This window comes from Pleurodeles waltl, chromosome 3_2 (genome assembly GCF_031143425.1).
Source record: "Pleurodeles waltl isolate 20211129_DDA chromosome 3_2, aPleWal1.hap1.20221129, whole genome shotgun sequence".
Lineage (NCBI taxonomy): Eukaryota > Metazoa > Chordata > Amphibia > Caudata > Salamandridae > Pleurodeles > Pleurodeles waltl.
In genome coordinates this window covers 42,678,812-42,693,303 of record NC_090441.1, presented here as the reverse complement: position 1 = coordinate 42,693,303, position 14,492 = coordinate 42,678,812, and the positions used below count along the sequence as shown (strand labels likewise).

The 14,492-nt window shown below is 42.2% G+C and overlaps 1 protein-coding gene across 1 annotated transcript in view; it reads left to right on the top strand.

The window, feature by feature from the left end:
• PRKRIP1 (PRKR interacting protein 1) overlaps positions 1 to 14,492 on the top strand; it is a 78,359-nt gene that overhangs the window by 8,433 nt on the left and 55,434 nt on the right. The window contains exon 2 of the mRNA XM_069226704.1: positions 2,653 to 2,804. Coding sequence (XP_069082805.1) covers positions 2,682 to 2,804 — 123 coding nt within the window. The 5' untranslated portion in view covers positions 2,653 to 2,681. The remainder of the gene's footprint in view (positions 1 to 2,652; positions 2,805 to 14,492) is intronic.

The following is a 14,492-nucleotide window of genomic DNA, read 5'->3' as shown; positions in this document are numbered from 1 at the left end:
TATTTCATGTATTTCGTCATAATATATATATATATATATATATATGTCCCTGTACATCTCTCAGATTGTACCCAGTGCCATTTCTCTTACTTGGCAGGGTTGCATGTTACTGTCTAACCAAAGAAGTGCTCACATATAAAGGAGAAAAGAGAAAAAGCATGGGAACAGAAATTTGGAGAAAGTTATTAGATTTTTACCAATGAAAAGATGAAAATTATCAGAGTAGCGCTTTGACTTTAACTGCTGCAGCAAAAACACCAATAGTGAATGATTCTTTCTCTCTCTCTCTCCACATATATATATATATATATATATATATATATATATATATATATATATATATATATAGTATCAAAAAAATAATTTCGAGGGTGGTCTCCTTCGTTACCAGTACCGGCAGCTGAGTGCGCCTCTGAAACGATAACTCTGACCTTTTGCTTGAAATATATATGTTTGTGATTACAAATATTCAGCAATCGAAGCTAGAATTTAAAGCACTATGTACATATCTCACTTTAATATTATGCACTAGTGACTAGTTCACTAAACAGCTAACAGGTCACCCTTAGCATATGTTTCCTACCATGTGAGTAACGAGCAAGTTAGGCACTGAATTCCACATAAAATATTGATATTGCAAGTAAAAAGCATTTTAATTCAAACTCAAAAAGAAATGGCTCCATCAACTCTTGTTCGTGCTTTCTTTGGTACTGTTGGGCTAGCGGACAGCTTGAGCTTTTGGCTGTTTTACATGGCCCTGTTCTTGAAGTTTTACCATATAATTCAATATTGTTTGGCATCACAAGGGTTTGAACGAGCCAAAAAGTTGTAATACATTTATAGTGGTTTGCAAACGGAAAGCCCCAAAATATATCTTGCCCAGGGCCTCGCAAATCCTTAAGATGCCCGGGTTTCAAAGTTCCTTGCAAGATCTGACACTGGGCAGTGAGTCAGACCTTTAAACACGTGTTTAACCTGTGTTAATCCATGTTTATTAATGAGTGCATGATCTTCACTGCTACTACTGATAATGTGGTATGCCCTTACAGCTGAATAGGGGGCACTACGTGCACATCATCCAGGTATCCTTTGGAATTGTTTGGGGAGTGATCTTTTTGTCCTGATGGGCCGTTATGACTTGTGAAGGGGCTGTTTTCACGAAAGAATGTCTATGGTCTACCTCCAAATAATCGCATTGGCCGTCTACACTCACCCATACTTGGGAAGCAGGTGTGTGGAAAAAAGAGGCCAGCATTTCTCAAAGAAACACATCTCGGACCCCGCATCCTTTACACTTTCTGCAAAGTGAAGCATCAGACAGATGTAATTACATCATAACGTATTAAAAAAGCAAACATCCTCCATTCTGAACACCTTAAATTTTAACATGTTCAGTCAACCAGGTGGTGTGGGCAGCTTGGGTGGTGGTAGGTACAATGAGGTTTGCTCTTCATTTGTCAGCTGCAGTGGTGAAGTGAGGTGGGTAACAGCTGAACTCTGTTCTCCACCCCATCTCCAACCTCAATTATGTGGTTTTAATTGGTAAACTGATCTTTCTACAAAATTACCACAGTATGTTGTACACGTACAGCAGAATTTGGCTTCTCACCATTTGAAATCTCTGCAAATTCACCTGCAGCGTACATCATTTAAAAACACCAGTTGACTTTTCAGAATGTTACATGCGTGTCAAATTAAATAAATGTTTGTATGCTACTTACACTGTGTTAAAACTGCAATGGTGAGTTAAATCTAGATGTTTCATTGCTTGGATATTTATGTAATCGAATGCTCCTTCATTGAATCAACACAGAATAGTGATTTTCAGTTTCTGTGTTGCTTACACATCTTATTTCCAGTTAGAAATGTAGTACTGGAGTTTCTGCAGTCTTTTGGGTAATTTGTATTACAAATGCTGCTAAGGGTAGTAATTCCCTAGAATATTTTGCGTTGGTCCTTTTCAATGGTGTTCCCTCACCCAGCTGGCAAAAGTGCAGGAAACTATTATAAAAATTTTCTTCACCCCACTGCATGATGAAGTCCATCTCGCAAAAATTGCTGCTTTAAACAAGGAGCCCACAAACAGAGCTTGTAACAGTAATTTCTATTTCCATGGAAAAACGCACCTTCTCTGAGCCTTGGCCTTAGTCAAAAGTGCAGCCCTTCTGCTGATTTGGTACTCCAGCGTACACCATGGTGCAGTGGGGAAGTGTAGCGCACCACAGGTTAACAAAAAGTTTTTGGTTACACTCGTGGTTACTGCAAAGTGGCCGAGAGGGGTGGGTGCCCTTCTCAGGAGTGGGTTAGACTGTAAGTTTAAATGGAGTTAGACGTTACTGTTGGCTGGTGAGTGCTCACAATTGGCTCTTGGGTGTAAGGGCCAGGCCCACAACTAAATATTGGTGGGTGACAAGAACATTTTTAACCTACAAACTCAATGTGTTGCATAGGAAAATGCAGGATTGGTAAGCTAGTTTGTCCATAAGCATTATGGGTATATTATTGTAGGCTAAATTAGCACTCAATAGTTTGTTTTCCTGGACACTGCTTTAAAACTTTATTTTTGTTGCTTTTCTCATCACACTAGCTATTTGCAGCCTCATTGATAGCAAATCCATCCAAAACCAACTTGTTCCTTTCTGTCATTAACAGTTGTTCAACTCTGAATATACTGTGGAATCATGGCCGCTCATTCAACTGAGCCGAAGCCCCCTCGGCCTAAGAAACCACCGCAGCAACTAGTTATACCAAAGAATGCTATTGAGGAGCAACGACTGAAGTTGGAGCGGCTTATGAAGAACCCTGTAAGTGTGGGCACTGGGAGGAGATTGTAAAACTAAGAAAGTGCGTAGATATAAACTCTAGGACTGCTGAGCCGTGTGAGGGAGGCCACTACAGAAGACACATGGAAATTAGCCACAGACCTAAAAAAGACTTCGGGCCCATAAAGACTGTTACATGAAGAGTTTGACATAAGGATTTTTAGGTTAAATAAGGAACTGAAAGTACAGTAGATGACAGGTAACAATGAGTGAGAGTTGTCAGCTGACTCAGTCCTCTGTTGTTACACACAGAAATCTCTCTCTGCCCCACAAAAGGTTATCTTCTTTGCGCTTCTGTCTGTGGATTTCTTCTATACACTTGGACATGCCTGTGGGCTTTGGTGATCTTTAGGTTTCGGCTGCTTGAGCATGCGCTAGTGCATGCGCTCTCGCCTCCAAGACTCTTTTATTCAATAATGGGCTTGGAACCCTCCCATTACTTACCATTCATTGGCATCGTTGTCACTCTTTGTTGCCTTTTAATTGGTCAGCAATTGCCATTTGTCACTTCCTGTTCTTCCTGTGGTGCACAGATCAATCACAGATAAATCATGTTTGGTTAGTGTCCCTCCGCTGGCCATTCGATGCTAGCCCTGTGATTCAGGTACTAGTTCTTCTGAAAAGAAATGCTATGACACGGTCAATGCTGGCTGTGTTATAGCCCTTTTTTTTTTTTTTTTACACCTTCTGTTCTTTTCCACGTGATGAGGATTACTGCAGTGCATCCATCACAGTCTGAAGGGCACTACCTGCATGTCATAGCCACTGCTGAGTTTTGGTGGTGTGTAAGGAACAAAATTCTTGAAAGAAGTTGCTAAGAAAAAACAAACAAACGCTACAGTGACCAAGCTGCAGCTGTCTTCCACCTTCGGTGTTTCTGTGGATAAGACAGTGGAGCAGGCAGGACAACTTAGCTAGTGTGTTAAGACTTTAATGGAATTGGTGCCGCACAGTGGACTGGACCTGGCTGGCATGATCACGCTCTTCAGCCAGAGCATGGAATGTGATAGAGCATTTAATTGTAAAATTAAATATGCAACAGAAACCTGCAAACATTGTGTCGCTAATTTCATACTAATTTGCCTGACAAACAGGCAGTGGCAACATAACACAAAAAGTTTCTGAGCTTGGTATGTGTAAGAGTGACAGCATGTTATTAGCACTGTACAGTATTCCTATAAGGTACATTGGATCACCCTGAGTGGCGTAATTATAGTTGATACATTAAAATAAGTTAATTTTGAACCAGTTTCCTTGTCATATGTTCCCTAATACAGCTCTGGCAGTTTAAGACTGCTGTGATGAATTAATCTATGCCGTCGACCAAAAGTTCACTCACCGTATGGTGCAGCGATAAGAAGAAATGATGGTGTTACACGCTACAAACTGAATTTATCTACAGACTTAACCAATTGTAGGACGAGAAGGGACCTCAGCCACAAGTGACTTGTAATTTGCAAGCAATTACATACTTTTGTTAATTCGGGGAATAGGAACTCTACCATGTCTGCTGGTTCCAACATGTGAATCTCAGTAAATATATCACAGTTGCTCCTTACATCACTGCATTTATGAAGGTGGGCGGTAAAGGTCAGTCCAAATCTGCAGCCCAATTCTTTTTTTGCTGAAGATTTCCTCAGTCCCACAAATATTTTAAACATTTTGCGCATGTTTTTGAAACTTATGGAAGTTATCTGCAGACTTTCTATCTCTAGCTGAATTTCAAGGCAGTGAGAATATGGTTAAATGCATTAGAAAGCAAGGAGGGATGACTGGGGACAAGAAGGTGAGGTCTCAGTGGCACATAGTAATCAAGAATGGCGGCACTGCGGAGATTGGCTTAAGTACACATTAGTTTTAAAAGCTCAGTATCCCAAGCCCTATGGGCCACTCCGATGCACTCCCTTTGAGTCAGGTGTCTTTTAGTAACGCTGAGGTGCTGCTCTTGTTCCATAAACGAATACGTACTCCTGTATGGGCTAACTTCATATGTTTATTCCTCCACATTATCCTTAGGGTGGCCGGAACCCTCAGTTGAGAAGTGGCACCTACGGTTTTAATCTCCTGCATATGCTTCCCCATCTCCCATCGTCGATCTTGAGTTGCGCTAGACATGTCGGACCTAACTGAAAAAGACCAGCCATCATGTTTAAAGCCCTGTACTTTAAGAGCCTGCTCCTTCACTTAGTAAGAGGCAAAGTTAACCAGAACCTTCCTAGGTTTATCTCTGTTGGGATTTCTCCTAAAAGGATCCCGATGGGCCCTCTGTATTTCCAAGTCCAGATCAGTGGCGGCTACCGTGGGAATATGTTCTTTAATTAAGGCTATAATGAGGCCTTTAATATTATCTCCTTCCATTCCCTCCGGAATCTTAAAAAACCTAAGGTTGTTCCATCTGCAGTGGTTCTCCAAGGATTCTACTTTTTTCCCTCAGGTCTTTCTCTTTTTGTTTTAAGGTGTAAAGCTCTTGCCTATTGGCCTCCACTTCAGTCTGTAAGCCCCCTATGGTGGACTCCATAGCCCCTAGTCACTCCATCAGATTGGTAATTTTAGCATCAAGACTATCGCAGACTCCTTGGATTTTAACCTGATTAGACTCAGATATAGAAAATTTATTTCTCATCTCTTGCAAAATGGATTGGAGTAAAGAGTCCGTGTAGGTTATACTGTTCCGTGGTACCTCCATCTCCTGTGATACTGTGGAGTCCCCCCACTTGGCATAATTTGCCTTGTCTCTTGAATAACTGAACTCTGTAATGAATCTGACGGGTAGATGCTTTCTCTGCTGTAGCAGCATCCATATTTGCCATGGGGGTAGACATACTCTGTAGCGTGGGGGTATCAGTCTGCTCGTATACCTGAAAAAAAGACCTGAGTGAAGGGGTGATTTTAGTTTTCTTAATGTTAGTTTTCGAAGTGGCTCCTGTTTCTCTGCTATCTCCAGCAAGTAGGGCTTTATTGCTTTGAGAAGGTGCCCCCCCCCTCACAGAATGCAGATATTGTTAATAAATTGGGGGCTTACCTCTATTAGCGCGGTTGCTCCTGAGCCCAGTATCTACCAGAGAGTTAGATGTGGCTGGCAGGGGGCCCAACTGGTCCAATCCAGGCCTGGAAGTGGATAATTTCTGCCCCTGCTGCCGTGTCCTGGCCCCAGGCCTTAATAAACGTCTGGGGGTCATGCAGAATTGCCACCCCAGGGCGGCCTGGCTGGTCCTAGAGGAATTCTTAACAACAGAGGGCTCTAATGGCAGGCTTCTGCCCAGCTCCTGCTTCAGCCGGAAACAATGGTGGGGGAGAGCCTGTGCTGACTCTGCCCCAGCCACCCCGGTAATGTAACCTGGCCACCGCCCCTCTGCTCCGGCAGATCGGCCAGGCCACCTGCAGACAGCGTGGTGGAGAAGACAGGGAGAGGCGTTGCGCTGCCTCAGCCTGCCTGATGGGATCCCCTGGCCGCGGGGCGCCCATCCGTCGTGGGCGGTCCAATCGCGTATTGGACGCGTCTCTGAGGACTCAAGGAGCCGTGCGAAGCCGCAGGAGAGGTGAGAGAGCCTCCAGTGCGGGCGGCGAGAGGATGGGGACTCGCGGTCAGCAGAACTAGCTGGCTGCCATGTTCCCGTGCGATCGCCCTAGCTCATATTGCCACCTCCTTCCACTAACTAACTTCATATGTTTGATTGTAATTTGTAACTTTTGATCATCTTATGCTGTGTTACCCTTGGCATTGTGTTAATTACATTGTCGATGCCTAAGATAATAAAAAAAAAAAAAAAAATACATTTAAAAGCTCAATTGAGCTGCTGGCAAGGTTAAGCAGTGAACAAGAACAGTACCTGGCCTGAGTCACTCAGCCACCTAAAGGAGGTGTTCTGCTGCCCCCTAATACCTTAATGCAGCTATCACATCTGTGCTAGTAGATGTGAAAACATGCAAATATTTGATCATTATAAAATTATGAAAACTATTTTTAATATTTTGTTTTTATAAACAGTCTTCCCATGAATCTCCTATGGTTGCTCTCATTGTTCCAGTGAGATTTCGGCGTTCATGGGTTTACCCCATTGTACCCTAGATGGTGATTCTCAAACTTGGAAGATCCCACTTAGGGCCTGATTTAGATCTTGGCTGAGGGAAATACTCCATCACAACCTTGACAGACATCCTGTCTGCCGTTATAGTACAATTATATCCTATAGAGATCGTAATACAGCGGACGGGATATCTGTCACGTCTGTGACGGAGAATTCCATCCGCCGAGATCTAAATCAGGCTGTAAGTGTTAGTAAAGAATGGGGATGAGCTCCCTAGATATGGTATTAGTTAAAAAAAACATATTAAATGGTGTGACCCTAATCCTGCCGTTCTGGTTTCTGTAGTCCTCACCCATTACCAGATCTGGGAGTAAGACAAATGGCCTGATTTATCTAGTTTGAAACTTATTAATAGATTTCATCATGTGCCCCCATTTCCCCTTTGGAGGGTGAAGGGCAGTTGCATCGACCATCCCTGCATTTTGCAAATCTCTTTGTTTGAAACCTAGGTAGTGCGAACTAATAGTTGCGGTCTAATGCATCTGTGTAGAAAGATTTGTAGTACATGGCAGCTAGACTGGTAGTCTGTCATAAACTTCCATCAGGTTTCTTGTGACCTGGCTAGTGTAAAGGTTTCTGGGTCTGTCTCTTTCGTGTCATCAGATAGTGTACCACAGAGGTCAACCCAATATTGCCTGGTTCTTAAGGGCCCACTGCTTTTTCACAGGCCCTAATATTGGACATCGCCAACCACCTTTTACTCGTTGGTGTCCACCTGAAAGTCAGTGCACAGTTTCTGTACCCTAAGCATGTCATTCAGCAGTCTCTGGAAACAGGCATAGTAGGCTAGGTAGTATGCCACCATACCGAGACAAGACTGAAAGAGGTGCTGTTACCACATAAGGTTTTTTTTTTCAGTTTGTCAGCCAAACTGGGAACATAAGTATAATACATCGAGTGAAGTGAAGATGACATAAATACTCTCAAATAAGTGATCTTCCTTGACCGATTTAAAGACTGAACACTGGCTAACAGTTGCTGCTGAGTTCTCAGGTAGCATCACAGCCAACATTTATGAACCCAGAGACTACAGTAAACTCCTAGTTCCCAAACTCTTTCTGTTTATAGACCTCTTTTGGTCCGAAACAGCCAATATTCTGTTGTCTACAAATAAAGGGACTTTGTTTTTGTCTGATTGAAATGGTTTACTTTTAATCACTATGTTCCTTCGTAATCCGAATGCTAGGAGAGGGAGAGAGAGAGAGGAAAAAAAAAAGAAAGAAAGAAAAACAAAGGCTGCGAGCAGGCAGCCATGATAAGTTTCCCTGCCAACCACAAATTGTTCAACTTAATTGCTGTTTACCAGAAAACCTTTAGTTGGGTGAACTTTAGTCACAGTTCTCTATCAAACTGCTCAGGACCATCTTAACCAGAAATCTGAGGTAAGGATTTGTGCTGATACCTTCCTCAGAACGGGACTTTTGTTTTAGATGTGAACTTCTTATTATCATCAAAAATCATGACTGGTCAGGATGTATGCACTATGGCATTAGACGCTCCGGTGAGAAGCTATACTTTTTGTACCCATGTTGGCATCAACACTTGTGTAACAGAAGTCCTATAAGAAATATGCACTCTTAAACTTTCTTGCCTTCATTTGGGATAAATAAAATATTGGAGTCCTCCATAAATGGCATGACCTGCCCCATTTGAAAAACAGAATTAAATACTGCTGCTGAATGTAGAGCCAGGATGTCTCTAAATGTCTTATTAAAAAATAATGTGCATCCATTCAGACCCACTGCTTTATTCTGTTGTAGACTGTGAATGACCGTAAGTGCCCCTTCCACCTAGATATAGTACTCAATTTCTTGATTCTCTGGAAGAAGAGGGATGTCAGTCCCCTCCAATTAGTATAAAAAAAGAGCACGTTGAGAAGGTCGGCATCAGGCTGAGGACAGGCTACATCTGTGCAATGGAAATAACAGTTTATTTTGGCAGGGGTGAGGTAGGCCCTGTGTACAATGTAGAGTTGGATAAGACGGAAACAGGTATTTCAGGGACACAAACATAGCTTTCTAGTAATGCTGCCCATTCTTTGTCTGGACAGGGGCAGGCCTGGTTGTCCTTCCAGTGGTGACACAAAGATAGGAGCTGCGGTGCTGTTTGAATGTGCAGCGACTATGCAAACCAATGTATGAGTCGTCTGCCGGGGCCCATGACATGAAGATATTGTAGAGTGTGGTGAGTCGGGGTTTGTGTGACATGTCTTCCCCCCCCCCCCATATGCCACCCAGTGTAGCAAGCATTGAAGTGTGTAGAAGAAACTGACTAGGGGGCAGCCAGTCAACTTCCACAGTGAATCAGATGGTGTGAGGGAGACATCTCAATAGAGATCTCCCAGGGTTTGCAAGTCAGCGCCATGCCAGGTGATGAGCTCTGTCGTCGAGGTGATTATGTTCCCTGGGAGTACCAAGCAGCAGTATCACCGGTGCGTATGGGATCATTGCACATGTGAGTAACAAACAGTGGTGGTAACAAAGCATACAGTGGGCTGTCACAACTACTGGAATCTAGTTTGAAATGTTTGTACAGTTGACCTATCAGCTTTTTAAATGTTGTGTGTTAGGAAAAATCTGACAGCCTGCAGCCTTTTATTTCACACTCTTTGTAAAGCAGGTCAGACAGTTCACTTTACAAAATCCTGAAACTCTGCAGTTAGAGAAGTAAACTTGACTTCTGACCTCTTTCTCTGAGCAAATGTGACAAGATAAAACTATGATTTAAAGGTATTTTATTTCTTCTTCACTTTGAGTGAAAAGAACTCCTGTTCTTTGTCAACTCGCCAGAATGGGCAAGTAGGTTCTAAATTGAGCTCAACCTGATAAAATCTGACTCACCATAGCGAGTGGGCGAGTAGATTTCTCGAGACTTGCAACAGTATGCTACTCCCAGCAACACCAGCTCAGGTTATTGCAACCAAGATAATTGGAGAACTGCTGGTAGTGACCATGCTAGCATGGCAGTATCTGACATGTGTAGTCCCCCCTGCCATTGGCTACCCATTGAACCTGTGAAGCAAGGTAGTATTGTCCAGATTCGGCACAGCAAGCCCTTTTTGGTTGGTGGGTAAATAAAGCTTTGATGATGCTAACCCGCAGTGTGAACCACTCCAGATAAATTCCTGCTTCAATTTCAAGAAGAAGCAAAAGAAAGGAATGAGGATATAGATAGGCAGGTTGACAAAGCAATAGAGGAAACTGGGTAGTAGGACCACCATCTTGAGGAGGGCAATGGGTCCTGTCACTGACAATGGGAGCGTACGCCAAAAAGACATTCGTATAAAGAGAGTGGATATTGTCTCCCAAAGGGATTCACCAGTCTGCACTCTGCTTCCTTATAGTAATTCTAAGTGGCTCTATGGCAAGGGAGAAAAGGAGTTGGGAAAGTGGGCAGCCCTGGCGGATTCCTCAATATATGTGAATGGGTTCTGATATGAGGGAGCCAGTCTTGAGCCTGGCGATTGGATCTGTGTAGAATCTTAACCAGGAAAAGAAAGCGCTTTACAGCAGCATGGCAAATAGGAAGGGCCGTTCCAGTGAATCAAAGGCCTTCTCAGCTTCCAACACTAAGCATCCAGCACAGGCTCGTTGGCGCGGGTAGTATTTTAAGATGCAGAAGAAATGCTGTGAATTTAGGAAAGTGTTTCGGGCTAGGACACATTTGTTCTGGTCCAGATGGACCCGTGTCGAAGCAAGAGACGCCAGAGTGTCCGCATGTATGTTTGCCAGCACTTTGTAGTCAGTAATAAGCAAGGCCAAGAGCTTGTAGGAACCCAGTGCTGTGCGGTCTCTGTCTGGCATGGGTAATGAGATGAGCAGTGCTTTGTGAAGGGATTCAGGGAGGCAGGTGGCAGAGAGGGCTTCATTGTACAGGTTTGTAAGGAGTGGGGCATAGGCATACTAAAATTCAGATGGGAGGCCATCTTGTCCCTAGTCTTGCCCATTCCAAGGGCGCATATTGCTTCTTGAATTGCAAGAGGGGTAATGGGATCGTCTAATTCTGCTTGTTGGTCAGGCATGATGTGGGGTAGAGTAATGGTGGAGAGGAAGGCATTGATGTCATCAGGGTGACTGTCCATTATGGATTGGCATAACAAGGTGTAGTGACTTATTTGTTAGTTCAGTGTGTATGTCATGTTGCGTATAGGGCAGGCAATCGTCAGAGGAGCGTAATACCATAATGGGATGTCGTGGATCCTGTGCCGTCTGCACTGGAGATGTCGCTCTCGAGCTGCTTGCATACGTTCCATGTTACCCCTTGAGAGTGACCTCTGATGATTACCTTAAATGCGTTCCACTCCGTCTAGACATAGCTGTGTTGCTGTTTAACTCAAAGTCGTTCCCGATAGCAACACTAAGAGAAGTGCGAAAGTGGGAGTCTTCCAGCACCATGGGCTGCAAGTGCCAGCTAGGGATGTATTCGTGTCCCATGCAATACACAAGTTTTGGGAGTTATAATCAGAGTGAGTGTGACCTAGATAATCCATGAGTGTGATGGACTGTAACAAGTTGGCTGTCTCAACAAACTGGTCAATTCTGACATATAAGTGGTGAGGCAAAGAATACAAGAAGTATATTCGAGTGTCGAGGTTCCGTGAGCACCAGATATCTATGAGTTGCCAGTGTTGAAGCCTATTCTAGCGTGCTTGTCATTGGAATGGGAAAGGTTACGCAGTGTGGTGGTAGGGGGTTGGGGTCCATGCTGGTTTCCTTTTATGATTTTTTGAGTCTCAGCAAGCTCACTTCTTCCACATTGACCATATTCCTCTCCTCTGCCTGCAGTTTTATACATTTGACTATCACCACTGTCTTAAAGGTTTCCCATGTCCCACTAGGGGCTTCTTCCTTAGCCTCATTTTTTTAAATACTATTCAGTAATAATGCTTGCAATTTCTTTTCCATATAGCATGTTGCAAGCCCATAGTTCCCTGTTGAGTCCCTCATTCCTAACTCCCAGGTCACCCGAGCTTGGGCAAAGATTGTGATGTGGCTGATTTCAACCCCTAAAGCTTCTCAGAGCAGTTGTTTCCTAACAGATCAAGTCAGTGACTAATGATGATTCATGGTTATCTAGCTGTAATTCTCTCCCTGTATCTCCCTCCTTTTTCATCAGTCTTGTGCACAGTGCCTCTGTAGTGTCCCACCCTAAGGTGTCGGCAAGCGTGTTTTTATCCTTCGCAGGAATCAAACGCTTCACCAAAGTCAACAGACCTTTTGACTCAGAAAGAATCATGGTGAATCATCAGCAATTCTACATCAACACCACCCCAACAATTTAGACACCAAGACCAAAGTGGCCACAGAAGAAAAAACTCCAACCAAGAATGAAGTTCAAAGCTTTATTTGACAACCACAAAGTTAGTGTTATAAAAACAATGCGTAAAATCAAAATGTAAAGATATATGATCACCATAGGCTGCCCAAAGTGATGAAACAAGTTAGTATTAACACAATTAGGCATTCACAAAGAATCCGGCATATCATTAATAAAATTATCTGAGATACAGAAATATATCTCAGGTCAGATTGTATCAACATATGTCAAGTTCAATTAAGCTGAGTATGCACATTTGTAGGCTGAACATAGGTGGTCCCTACAGCTAACCAAATTAGGAAATTCATATGTGGGGACAAACATATGCTGGCCAAAATACAAAAGGAGACAAAAATAATTTGAAAAAAATACATATCTCGAACTATAGAATACTAGCTCGAAAAAAGAGTGAGATTCTATTCTGTAAAAAGGGACATGTCAAGGGAAATGGCAATCAGCTGAGAGAGATATGCCTCTCCAAGGATCAGCATTCAGAGATTCTTCATCAGCAAAGCATCCAGATCTGCAGCAAAGATCAGTCAGGAGTGTAATCAGGCAAGGTGCACAGAGAGAGGCAGAGAGAGAGAGGCAGAGATATATATATATATATATATATATATATATATATATATATATATATATATATATATCTGATCAGGATCAAGGGGTCTGAAGATCTGCTCTAAACTTTCAAAGTCCATCCCTAATATAAAACACACAAATCAAAATGATTTGTCGGTTAAATGGCATCCTGTCACGTGAAAGGGCCTCATACAAACAACTTTACTTTGCAACAGTTCGGTATTCTCTCAAGTCTGTCATGGGAACATCTCCTCTTTCTGTGTGAATCCAATGGGTTGAAACATTTGTATCCCTTTGCAACAGTTTGTTTGGTTCCCAGGTTTTACTATGGGATCATCTCAGTTCCCTGTGAATCCATACATTGGTAGCAACCATTTATTTCATGTGAAGTCCACAGGCCTGGATGTTTCTCTCCAAGGTCACTAAACTAAAATTCTCTGTGCAGTAGAACAATGAGCCTATTGCTACTTTCAAAGCTTCTCATGAAAATGAAACCTAAAGAAAAACTCATGTTAAAAAGAATAATAATTCATCACTTTCATATGACTGCGAAATATGAGTTCTGCAGGTCTCATTTAAGCTAACATTAGAAATCAATTTCAGTACTTTTAATCATAGCAGTTTAATAAACATGTAAAATATAAACTTATAGCTCATTAAAATTAATAGTGCAGTGGTTCCCAACCTTTTGACTCTTGAGGAACCCCACTGAATTATTACTGTAAGCCAGGGACCCCCAAACAATTCGTACAATTTAAATTTCAAACATTAATTTAATTCGCAAAAAATACACAAACAAGTACACACCAAAGAAAATACTTGAGTTACTAAAGTTATGATTATATTAAAATATGCAAAAATCAAAAACATTTAATGGGAAGGTTGGCGCTGCATCTCGGCGACTAACTTTTTAATGTTTGGCTTTATTTAGGAAAGTTGAATCCTCAGGTCAGATTCTACATTTCCCAAGCGATTTCTGTTTTTAGTTTTCAGGCATATAAGAGCTGAGAAAACGTTTTCACATAGATATGTGGGTGGGAAAGGAAGTAAAACCATAAGGGCCTCTCTCTTCTCTTTTTTTTTTTTTTTTTTTTTTTTAAATATTTTTTATTGATTTTCCATTACAGATCCATATAGCATACTTTTATAATTATAATCAGGATTAAGTTTATCTGATTAAGTTTACATTCAAACAACTAAACAACCCAAAATGCACACAAGTTAGATCCGATTATAACAATCAATATAATTTCCTGCTGTGGTAACTGGCTACAAAAACTTATATTTTTGACGTTGAGGAGCTCCTCATGTGATTACTGGATTGGTCTATTCCCTGCTGAGCCCAGCTTTTATAGTGACTAGGAGCGCCCTTTTTTGAGTTTAATAATGAGGTGTGGTGGGAGTGCATTGAGAAAGTGCACTGCATTTTGTCTTGCTCACGTGAGCTGGTAGGCGAACAATCAGGTGTAGGGGGGTGAGGATATTTACTACATGTCAGTTTGTTGCGCATCAGACTGTTACATGATTGTATTATGTGTAGGCGGGTATCGTCTGAGTACATTGTAATTACTATATTCCCTAATTCATGGCGGCTTCTCGTCATTTTTGGCCTCTAGTCTGGCTACCAATGTTTCCCAGGCTTCGCAACCTGTGTGTTGTTGACCATCTCGTGCTAGTTTCTTTA